Raw genomic sequence first — 11,234 nt, forward strand, 5'->3', positions numbered from 1 at the left:
CTTGTTATCATTGGTGGATTTGTTTTTTGGTTTGGTTGCTCTCTTCTTTTTTTTATTACTTTAAAAATTTTTTTAATAATTATTTTTATTTTAATAACCTCATTTCATTTTATTTCATCTTTTTAATTCTTTCTTTCATTTGTTCTCCCTTTTATTCTGAGCCGTGTGGATGACAGGCTCTTGGTGCTCCACCGAGGTGTCAGGGCTGTGCCTCTGAAGTGGGAGAGCCAAGTTCAGGACGTTGGTCCACCAGAGACCTCTCAGCTCCACGTAATACCAAACAGCAAAAATCTCCCAGAAATCTCCATCTCAGCCAAGACCCAGCTCCACTCAATGACCAGCAAGCTACAGTGCTGGACACCCTATGCCAAACAACTAGCAAGACAAGAACACAACCTCACACATTAGGAGAGAGGCCGCCTAAAGTCATAATAAGGTCACAGACACCCCAAAACACACCACCAGACGTGGACCTGCCCACCAGAAAGACAAGATCCAGCCTCATCTACAAGAACACAGGCACTAGTCCCCTCCACCAGGAAGCCTACACAACCCACTGAACCAGCCTTAACCACTGAGGGCAGACACCAAAAACAACAGGAACTACGAACATGCAGCCTGCGAAAAGGAGACCCCAAACACAGTAAGTTAAGCAAAATGAGAAGATAGAGAAACACACAGCAGATGAAGGAGCAAGGCAAAAACCCAACAGACCTAACAAATGAAGAGGAAATAGGCAGTCTACCTGAAAAAGAATTCAGACTAATGATAGTAAAGATTATCCAAAATCTTGGAAATAGAATGGAGAAAATACAAGAAATGTTTAACAAGCAACTAGAAGAACTAAAAAGGAAACAAACAGTAATGAACAACACAATAAATGAAATTAAAAATTCTCTAGAAGGGATCAATAGCAGAATAACTGAGGCAGAAGAACAGATAAGTGACCTGGAAGATTAAATAGTGGAAATAACTATTGAAGAGCAGAATAAAGAAAAAAGAATGAAAAGAATTGAGGACAGTCTCAGAGACATCTGGGACAACATTAAACGCACCAAAATTCGAATTACAGGGGTCCCAGAAGAAGAGAAAAAGAAAGGGATGGAGAAAATATTTGAAGAGATGATAGTTGAAAACTTCCCTAATATGGGAAAGGAAATAGTTAATCAAGTCCAGGAAGCACAGAGAGTCCCATACATGATAAATCGAAGGAGAAACACATCAAGACACATATTATTCGAGCTATGAAAAATTAAATACAAACAAAAATTATTAAAAGCAGCAAGGGAAAAACAACAAATAACATACAAGGGAATCCCCATAGGGTTAACAGCTGATCTTTCAGCAGAAACTCTGCAAGCCAGAAGGGAGTGGTGGGACATAATTAAAGTGATGAAAGGGAAAAACCTACAACCAAGATTACTCTACCCAGCAAGGATCTCATTCAGATTTGACAGAGAAATCAAAACCTATACAGACAAGCAAAAGTTAAGAGAATTCAGTACAAGCAAACCAGCTTTACAACAAATGCTAAAGGAACTTCTCTAGGTAGGAAACACACGAGAAGGAAAAAACCTACAATAACAAACCCCAAACAATTAAAAAAATGGTAATAGGAACATACATATGGATAATTACCTTAAATGTAAATGGATTAAATGCTCCAACCAAAAGACATAGACTGGCTGAATGGATACAAAAACAAGACCTGTATATATGCTGTCTACAAGATAGCCACTCAGTCTCACATACCCTTTAGTGAACATATACATTCACAGCTCCAGTCAAATTGTCCTTTCCAATTATTTCATTTTGAAGATGAAGAAACTTGAGACTTAGAAAGATCAAGTAACTTACTCAACATTAAAAAACTCATTATTACTACCCTTGGTAACCATTTTCTAAGCACACATGCCAAGCTCAGTGCCAGGTGTTTTACAAATTGCAGATCTAACACTTGCAGTCAGGTCTGGCTGACTCCAAAGACCTTGCTACTTCTATCACTCTATGCTGCCTTAGGATTGGGAGTCCAAGTACTTGTTTTGCCACTTTGAACAGGTTTTCAGATTCCAAATTGGTTCTCTAATCTACCACAATGCTTCTCATGTATTTTTTATATAAAGATGAAAAAAAATGAATCTTATCACAAGTAACATGACAATGTAATACTTCTATCACTTATTGACAGTGTTCCTGTATTGCAGAAGAATAGATTCATGAAGAGTGCTAAAATTATAAATTTAAAAGTAATGATATAACATGAATTATAATGTTCTAATAAGTAAATTCTAATACTCAAAAAAAGGTTAATTAATATAATTTACAAATACAAGCATTTGATAATCATAACTCAAGTATATTCACAAATGGACTATTTAGGAAAGGGAAACAGCAGTGCTTATAATCAAAAACTTACTTTCATTGATTCTGAACACATTTTTGTGATTGTATTTGCAATGTATGTGATATTACAGGTATTCACACTCAAATGAATAATGAAAAGCATCTCTCATTACGCCATTCATAATGACTATAATATAGACAGCAAAACTGAGAAACAAACACATGGCAAGCAGTATCCTTTCTAATTTGCTAACAGATTAACTAATACCTTACAGGGTAAAGGGAAGAAAGAGATAAAAGACAATTTTCTTTAAAAGTTTCTTCTTGTAGTTAACACACAAAAAAAGGAACGATTCTAATCATTACACAAAAAGCTGTGTCAGACTTTATTCATGTGAATTGCTTTTCCAACCAGCAATAAATAAAAGAGCTCACCTTATTTATACATTACTACCTCATAGTAGCTGCATGTTATTCTATCTGTCAATCATATATTTCATATGAATGGCACGCATGCTTCTCATTCAGATGAATGGAATAAACTGCTTTTATTCATAACATTCCATCTAATATCAAAATCATTAAAAAAACATTTCACTGTTAATATTCTAAGAATGCAAAGGAATATATGATGATTAAATTATAAAACATACTATCAACTATTTTTGTTACTCACATATAAATTTTTCAGTACCTGTAAGATATGTATTAAATATTCATTCTGAGAATTAATGATATTGGCACTAGATGGTGCTATCCCATCAGGTAAGTCTACTCCTTTAAACACAACATTGGATCCTTCTGACTGTCGTAAAAGACTGGTCTCTTTTTCAAGATGATCTATCTGCAAACAAACAGTTCAGAAATGAGAATCTCATCTCTTACACCCAAAGAAAGACAAATTTAAAAGCAGTAACTAACACTTCCTACTGAATATCTTGAACAAGTAGATATATGAATGCTCTGTCAAGTATTAATTAAATTATAATTTAATTTATAATTACTACTACTTAAAAATGTCTAGGAATATATCTAGAATTTTTGTATCCTTTTATGTTATACGGTACTTATTTTTCCACTAATTTAATTTAAAAAATTCAAACAGAAGCTTTCCGAATGTTGAAAGAATTAATTCAAGGGGCATTTTCTCATAAAATAGTCATTAAAAAAAAATTAAATGTTTCACATTAAATCTTTATTCATATGCTTAGCATTTTCTTTTATATAATAAAATTCTCACCTTTAAATTTGCTTTTGTCAACTGCTGAGAATAATTTATAGCCTCCTTCCGAGATTCCCTGAGCTCCTGTCTTAATTCTTCATTCCTTCCAGTAAGTTGATCAACTTGGGCTTTTAAATGCAGATTGGCATCAAATATTCCTTCTGCATTCTTTGATTCTATAGCCTAATATATTTAAATTATATAGAAGAAATGTGAAGAAAAACACTAAAGTCATAGTAAAAAATCTATGTTTAAATAAAATTCACCTTTAAGCATTCTACTATTCCCATGTGTAATAAAATATACCAAATCTATCTCTTATTTATAAATTTAAATTTATAAAATACCAGTTTAACCTACAAACAGTATTACCAAGCATACTAATCACTTCATTCTAACAATTAACAATATCTAGCTAATCCAAGTAGACTGGTAGACCAGAAAAACAACTAGACAGGAACAACATGACTAGGGTTCAAATATTAACCAATCTCTTATTTGCTGGGCAAGTGACTTAAAATTCCTTATACCTTAGCTTCCTTAACTCTAACGAAGAGGAAATAATGTTAGCTCTGTCTACTTCACAAGGTTTTTATACAGTCAAAATGAGATAATTTATATGTAAATGCTTTGAAACCATGAAGCATCTGAATTTAAAGCATGAGCAAAGGAATGAAATAGCTACTACATTTAATTAATTATATTTTTCATTGTGTCCTCTCCATACAGTTGAAGCATACATAATAACAAAGGCAAAGTATGATAAAATAGTGTTATCCAAGAGTGCTGGATAAGCAAAAATAATCTCTCAAATATTAAAATACTATCCAAGAGGTTTCACTGCTCCTAATTCCCCAATAACGGCATATATAAATATACCTACCCCCATGTACACATATACACAATACATACGTACCAAGAGATCTAGAATTTATGGAACAAAACTGTTAAATGCAAAGTAAAGCTTCAGAAATGAAGGCAGAAGACAAAGAAAGTAAGATGAGTAAAATCATATGTAATCTCCTTTTCAGGAGGGTGATCTGGGATTTAAGTCAAGGCAGTAGATCTGTAAGACTAAGCCTTTACCCTAAGGAGATCAGAGCAGGCCATGTGGAGTAATAATTTATACTAATTCATAAGGGGATAGCAGAAAGAAGTAGGCAGAAGGAGGTATTCTGACAGATGACAAAGTAGTCTAGTTAGTTGTCTTGCTGAAAAATAGCAACATGTTCTCTCTAAGTCCTTGTGGTAAAATGAGATTGAATTAGATGGTGATTAGGGGCCCTGAGAAACACCTTATAGCAATAGAAAGTGAACTTAAGTGCAGAAGCTGGAATTATCTGATCTAAAGTGTCATTGATTCTGATGATTTCTTAGAGAACGTACTGTTAGGTCATTCAGATGGGGCATATCAATCAGAAAAAAAAATGATAACCCAGAAGAGAAGCAGACAAAATCGATGGAAACAAGAATCCTAGGAAGGCCACAGGCTGTCAATTAAAATAAAAAAAAATTAGAATCTTTCTGGTCTATTCATTCTGTTTCTATTTTGTCATTAAATAGAGTTTCCCTTGTAGAACAGAGTTTAATCTGAGTATTAGTAGTGGGTAGCATCACAGACAAAAGATGTTCACATAAGAAAGTATGAAGAATCATTTTAGATACTTAAAATAGTGGAGAAAAAACAAAGTCACCAACCAGAGAAGAAAAGTTCAGAATTATAAAGGGATATATAGGGAATAAAGGGAATCAAAAGGGTTTCATAAATTTTGTTAAATGATTTTCTGCCTCAGAAAGTTTTTAACATACTAGTATCGCTCTCTGCTAATAAAATGGTATTATTATAAAAAAAAGTTCCATGCAAATGGGAATCAAAAGAAAGCTGGAGTAGCAATACTCATATCAGATAAAAGAGACTTTAAAATAAAGAATGTCACAAGAGACAAGGAAGGACATCACATAATGATCAAGGGATCAATCCAAGAAGTAGATATAACAATTAGAAATATATATGCACCCAGCATAGGAGCACCTCAATACATAAGGCAACACCTAACAGCTATAAAAGAGGAAATCGAGAGTAACACAATAATAGTGGGGGAGTTAAACACCTCACTTCACCAATGGACAGATCATCCAGAAAGAAAATTAATAAGGAAAGACAAGCTTTAAATGACACAAGAGACCAGTTAGATTTAATTGATATTTGTAGGACATTCTATCCAAAAACAGCAGATTACACTTTCTTCTCAGTGCACACAGAACATTCTCCAGGATGGATCACATCTTGGGTCACAAATCAAGCCTCAGTTAATTTAAAAAAACTGAAATCATCTGAAGCATCTTTTCCGACCACAATACTATGAGATTAGAAGTCAATTACAAGGAAAAAAACATTAAAAACACAAACACATGCAGGCTAAACAATACGTTACTAAATAACCAAGAGATCACTGAAGAAATCAAAGACAAAATCAAAAAATACCTAGAGACAAATGACAATGCAAACACGATGATCCAAAACCTAAGGGATGCAGCAAAAACAGTTCTAAGAGGGAAGTTTAGAGCAATACAATCCTACCTCAAGAAACAAGAAAAATCTCAAATAAACAATCTAACTAGAGAAAGAAGAACAAACAAAACCCAAAGTTAGTAGAAGGAAAGAAATCATAAAGATTAGAGCAGAAATCAATGAAACAGAAACAAAGAAAACAATAGCAAAGACCAATAAAACTTAAAGCTGGTTCTTTGAGAAGATAAACAAAATTGATAAACCTTTAGGCAGACTCATCAAGAAAAAGAGGGAGAGGACTCAAATCAATAAAATTAGAAATGAAAATGGAGAAGTTACAACTGACACCGTACAAATACAAAGCATCCTAAAAGACTACTACAAGCAACTCTATGCCAATAAAATGGACAACCTGGAAGAAATGGACAGATTCTTAGAAAGGTATAACCTTCCAAGACTGAACCAGAAAAAAAAAAAAAAAATCTTCCAACAAACAAAAGTTCCAGTACCAGATGGCTTCACAGGTGAATTCTATCAAACATTTAGAGAAGAGGTAACACCAATTTTCTCAAACTCTTCCAAAAAATTGCAGAAGAAGAACACCCCCAAACTCATTTTATGAGGCTATAATCACACTGATACCAAAACCAGACAAAGATACTACAAAAAAAGAAAATTACAGACCAACATCACTGATGAATATAGATGCAAAAATCCTCAACAAAACACGAGCAAACAGAATCCAACAACACATTAAAAGGATCATACACCATGAGCAAGTGGGATTTATCCAAGGGATGCAAGGATTCTTCAATATATGAAAATCAATCAATGTGATACACCATATTAACAAAACTGAAGAAGAAAAACCATATGATCATCTCAATAGATGCAGAAAAAGCTTTTGACAAAATTCAACACCCCATTTATGATAAAAACTCTCCAGAAAGTGGGCATAGAGGGAACCTACCTCAACATCATAAAGGCCATATATGACAAACCCACAGCAAACATCATTCTCAATGGTGAAAAACTGAAAGCCTTTCCTCAAAGATCAGGAAAAAGACAAGGATTTCCACTCTTGCCACTATTATGCAACATACTTTGGAAGTCCTAGCCACGGCAATCAGAGACGGAAAAGTAATAAAAGGAATACAAATTGGAAAAGAAATAAAACTGTCACTGTTTGCAGATGACAAGATACCATACATAGAGAACACTAAAGATGCCACCAGAAAACTACTAGAGCTAATCAATGAATTTGGTAAAGTTGCAGGAAACAAAATTAATGCACAGAAATCTCTTGCATTCCTATACACTAACAACGAAAGATAAGAAAGAGAAATTAAGCAAACAATTCCATTCACCATTGCAACAAAAAGAATAAAATACCTAGGAATAAATCTACCTAAGGAGGTAAAAGACCTGTATTCAGAAAACTCTAAGACACTGGTGAAAGACATCAAAGATGACACAAACAGATGGAGAGATATACCATGTTCTTGGATTGGAAAAATCAATATTGTGAAAATGACTATACTACCCACAGCAATGTACAGATTCAATGCAATCCCTATCAAATTACCAGTAGCATGTTTTACAGAACTAGAACAAAATATCTGAAAATGTGTATGGGAGGGAGGAGCTTCAAGATGGCAGAAGAGTAAGACATGGAGATCACCTTCCTCCCCACAAATACATCAGAAATACATCTACATGTGGAACAACTCCTACAGAACAACTACTGAATGCTGGCAGAAGACCTCAGACCTCCCAAAAGGCAAGAAACTCCCCATGTACCAGGGTAGGGCAAACGAAAAAAAGAAAAAACAGAGACAAAAGAGTAGGGACGGGACCTGCACCAGTGGGAGGGAGGTGTGAAGGAGGAAAGGTTTCCACACACTAGGAAGCCTCTTCGTGGGCAGAGACTGCAGGTGGCAGAGGGGGGAAGCTTTGGAGCTGCGGAGGAGAGCACAGCAACAGGGGTGCAGAGGGCAAAGCAGAGAGATTCCTGCACAGAGGATCGGTGCCAACCTGTACTCACCAGCCCAAGAGGCTTGTATGCTCACCCGCCGGGGCGGGCAGGGGCTGGGAGCTGAGGCTAGGGCTTCGGTCGGATTCCAGGGAGAGGACAGGGGTTGCTTGCGTGAACACAGCCTAAAGGGGGCTAGTGCGCCATAGCTATCCAGGAGGGAGTCCGGGCAAAGGTCTGGAATGGCCAAAGAGGAAAAAGACTTTTTCTTGCCTCTTTGTTTCCTGGTGCATGAGGAGAGGGGATTAAGAGCACCACTTAAATGAGTTCCAGAGACAGGCGCAAGCTGCGGCTAGCAGCGCAGATACCAGAGACGGGCATGAGATGCTAAGGCTGCTGCTGCAGCCACCAAGAAGCCTGTGTGCAAGCACAGGTCACTATCCACACCTCCCCTCCCAGGAGCCTGTGCAGCCCGCCCAGGCAGGGACTCATAATCCAGGGACACTTCCCTGGGAGAACACAGGAGAACACATCTCCTCAGGCTGGTGCAACGTCACGCCATCCTCTGCGGTCGCAGGCTCGCCCCGCACTCTGTACCCCTTCCTCCCCCTGGTCTGAGTGAGCCAGAGACCCGAATCAGCTGCTCCTTTAATCCCGTCCTGTCTGAGCAAAGAACAGATGCCCTCCGGTGAGCTACACACACAGAGGCAAGGCCAAATCCAAACCTGAACCCCAGGAGCTGGGCGAACAAAGAAGAGAAAGGGAAATCTCTCCCAGCAGCCTCAGGAGCAGTGGATTAAATCTCCACAATCAATTTGATGTATCCTGCATCTGTGGAATACCTGAATAGACAACAAATCATCCCAAATTGAGGACGTGGACTTGGGGAGCAACGATACATATTTTTTCCCTTTTTCTCTTTTTATCAGTATGTATGTGTATGCTTTTGTGTGTCATTTTCTCTGTATAGCTTTGCTTTTACGATTTGTCCTAGGGCTCTGTCTGTCTGTTGTGTTTTTTTTTCTTTCTTTTTCTCTTAATATGCTTTTTAGCACTTGTTATCATTGGTGGATTTGTTTTTTGGTTTGGTTGCTCTCTTCTTTTTTTTATTACTTTAAAAATTTTTTTAATAATTATTTTTATTTTAATAACCTCATTTCATTTTATTTCATCTTTTTAATTCTTTCTTTCATTTGTTCTCCCTTTTATTCTGAGCCGTGTGGATGACAGGCTCTTGGTGCTCCACCGAGGTGTCAGGGCTGTGCCTCTGAAGTGGGAGAGCCAAGTTCAGGACGTTGGTCCACCAGAGACCTCTCAGCTCCACGTAATACCAAACAGCAAAAATCTCCCAGAAATCTCCATCTCAGCCAAGACCCAGCTCCACTCAATGACCAGCAAGCTACAGTGCTGGACACCCTATGCCAAACAACTAGCAAGACAAGAACACAACCTCACACATTAGGAGAGAGGCCGCCTAAAGTCATAATAAGGTCACAGACACCCCAAAACACACCACCAGACGTGGACCTGCCCACCAGAAAGACAAGATCCAGCCTCATCTACAAGAACACAGGCACTAGTCCCCTCCACCAGGAAGCCTACACAACCCACTGAACCAGCCTTAACCACTGAGGGCAGACACCAAAAACAACAGGAACTACGAACATGCAGCCTGCGAAAAGGAGACCCCAAACACAGTAAGTTAAGCAAAATGAGAAGATAGAGAAACACACAGCAGATGAAGGAGCAAGGCAAAAACCCAACAGACCTAACAAATGAAGAGGAAATAGGCAGTCTACCTGAAAAAGAATTCAGACTAATGATAGTAAAGATTATCCAAAATCTTGGAAATAGAAAGGAGAAAACACAAGAAATGTTTAACAAGGACCTAGAAGAAATAAAGAGAAAACAAACAATGATCAAAAACACAATAAATGCAATTAAAATTCTCTAGAAGGAATCAATAGCAGAATAACTGAGGCAGAAGAACAGATAAGTGACCTGGAAGATAAAATACTGGATATAACTACAGCAGAACAGAATAAAGAAAAAAGAATGAAAAGAATTGAGGACAGTCTCAGAGACCTCTGAGACAACATTAAACACACCAACATTCGAAGTATATGGGTCCCAGAAGAAGAAAAGAAAAAGAAAGGGACTGAGAAAATATTTGAAGAGATTATAGTTGAAAACTTCCCTAATATGGGAAAGGAAATAGTTAATCAAGTCCAGGAAGCACAGAGAGTCCCATACATGATAAATCGAAGGAGAAACACATCAAGACACATATTATTCGAGCTATGAAAAATTAAATACAAACAAAAATTATTAAAAGCAGCAAGGGAAAAACAACAAATAACATACAAGGGAATCCCCATAGGGTTAACAGCTGATCTTTCAGCAGAAACTCTGCAAGCCAGAAGGGAGTGGTGGGACATAATTAAAGTGATGAAAGGGAAAAACCTACAACCAAGATTACTCTACCCAGCAAGGATCTCATTCAGATTTGACAGAGAAATCAAAACCTATACAGACAAGCAAAAGTTAAGAGAATTCAGTACAAGCAAACCAGCTTTACAACAAATGCTAAAGGAACTTCTCTAGGTAGGAAACACACGAGAAGGAAAAAACCTACAATAACAAACCCCAAACAATTAAAAAAATGGTAATAGGAACATACATATGGATAATTACCTTAAATGTAAATGGATTAAATGCTCCAACCAAAAGACATAGACTGGCTGAATGGATACAAAAACAAGACCTGTATATATGCTACCTCACACATTAGGAGAGAGGCCGCCTAAAGTCATAATAAGGTCACAGACACCCCAAAACACACCACCAGACGTGGACCTGCCCACCAGAAAGACAAGATCCAGCCTCATCTACAAGAACACAGGCACTAGTCCCCTCCACCAGGAAGCCTACACAACCCACTGAACCAGCCTTAACCACTGAGGGCAGACACCAAAAACAACAGGAACTACGAACATGCAGCCTGCGAAAAGGAGACCCCAAACACAGTAAGTTAAGCAAAATGAGAAGATAGAGAAACACACAGCAGATGAAGGAGCAAGGCAAAAACCCAACAGACCTAACAAATGAAGAGGAAATAGGCAGTCTACCTGAAAAAGAATTCAGACTAATGATAGTAAAGATTATCCAAAATCTTGGAAATAGAA

General features: G+C 37.1%; 1 protein-coding gene across 1 annotated transcript in view; it reads right to left on the reverse strand.

Moving 5' to 3' along the window:
• Positions 1-11,234, reverse strand: part of CEP290 (centrosomal protein 290) — a 114,531-nt gene that overhangs the window by 62,146 nt on the left and 41,151 nt on the right. Inside the window, exons 20-21 of the mRNA XM_024127396.3 lie at positions 3,584-3,748; positions 3,038-3,187 (exon numbers count right to left, since the gene is read on the reverse strand). Coding sequence (XP_023983164.1) covers positions 3,038-3,187; positions 3,584-3,748 — 315 coding nt within the window. The remainder of the gene's footprint in view (positions 1-3,037; positions 3,188-3,583; positions 3,749-11,234) is intronic.

This window comes from Physeter macrocephalus, chromosome 6, assembly GCF_002837175.3.
Source record: "Physeter macrocephalus isolate SW-GA chromosome 6, ASM283717v5, whole genome shotgun sequence".
NCBI classification, from domain to species: Eukaryota; Metazoa; Chordata; class Mammalia; order Artiodactyla; family Physeteridae; genus Physeter; species Physeter macrocephalus.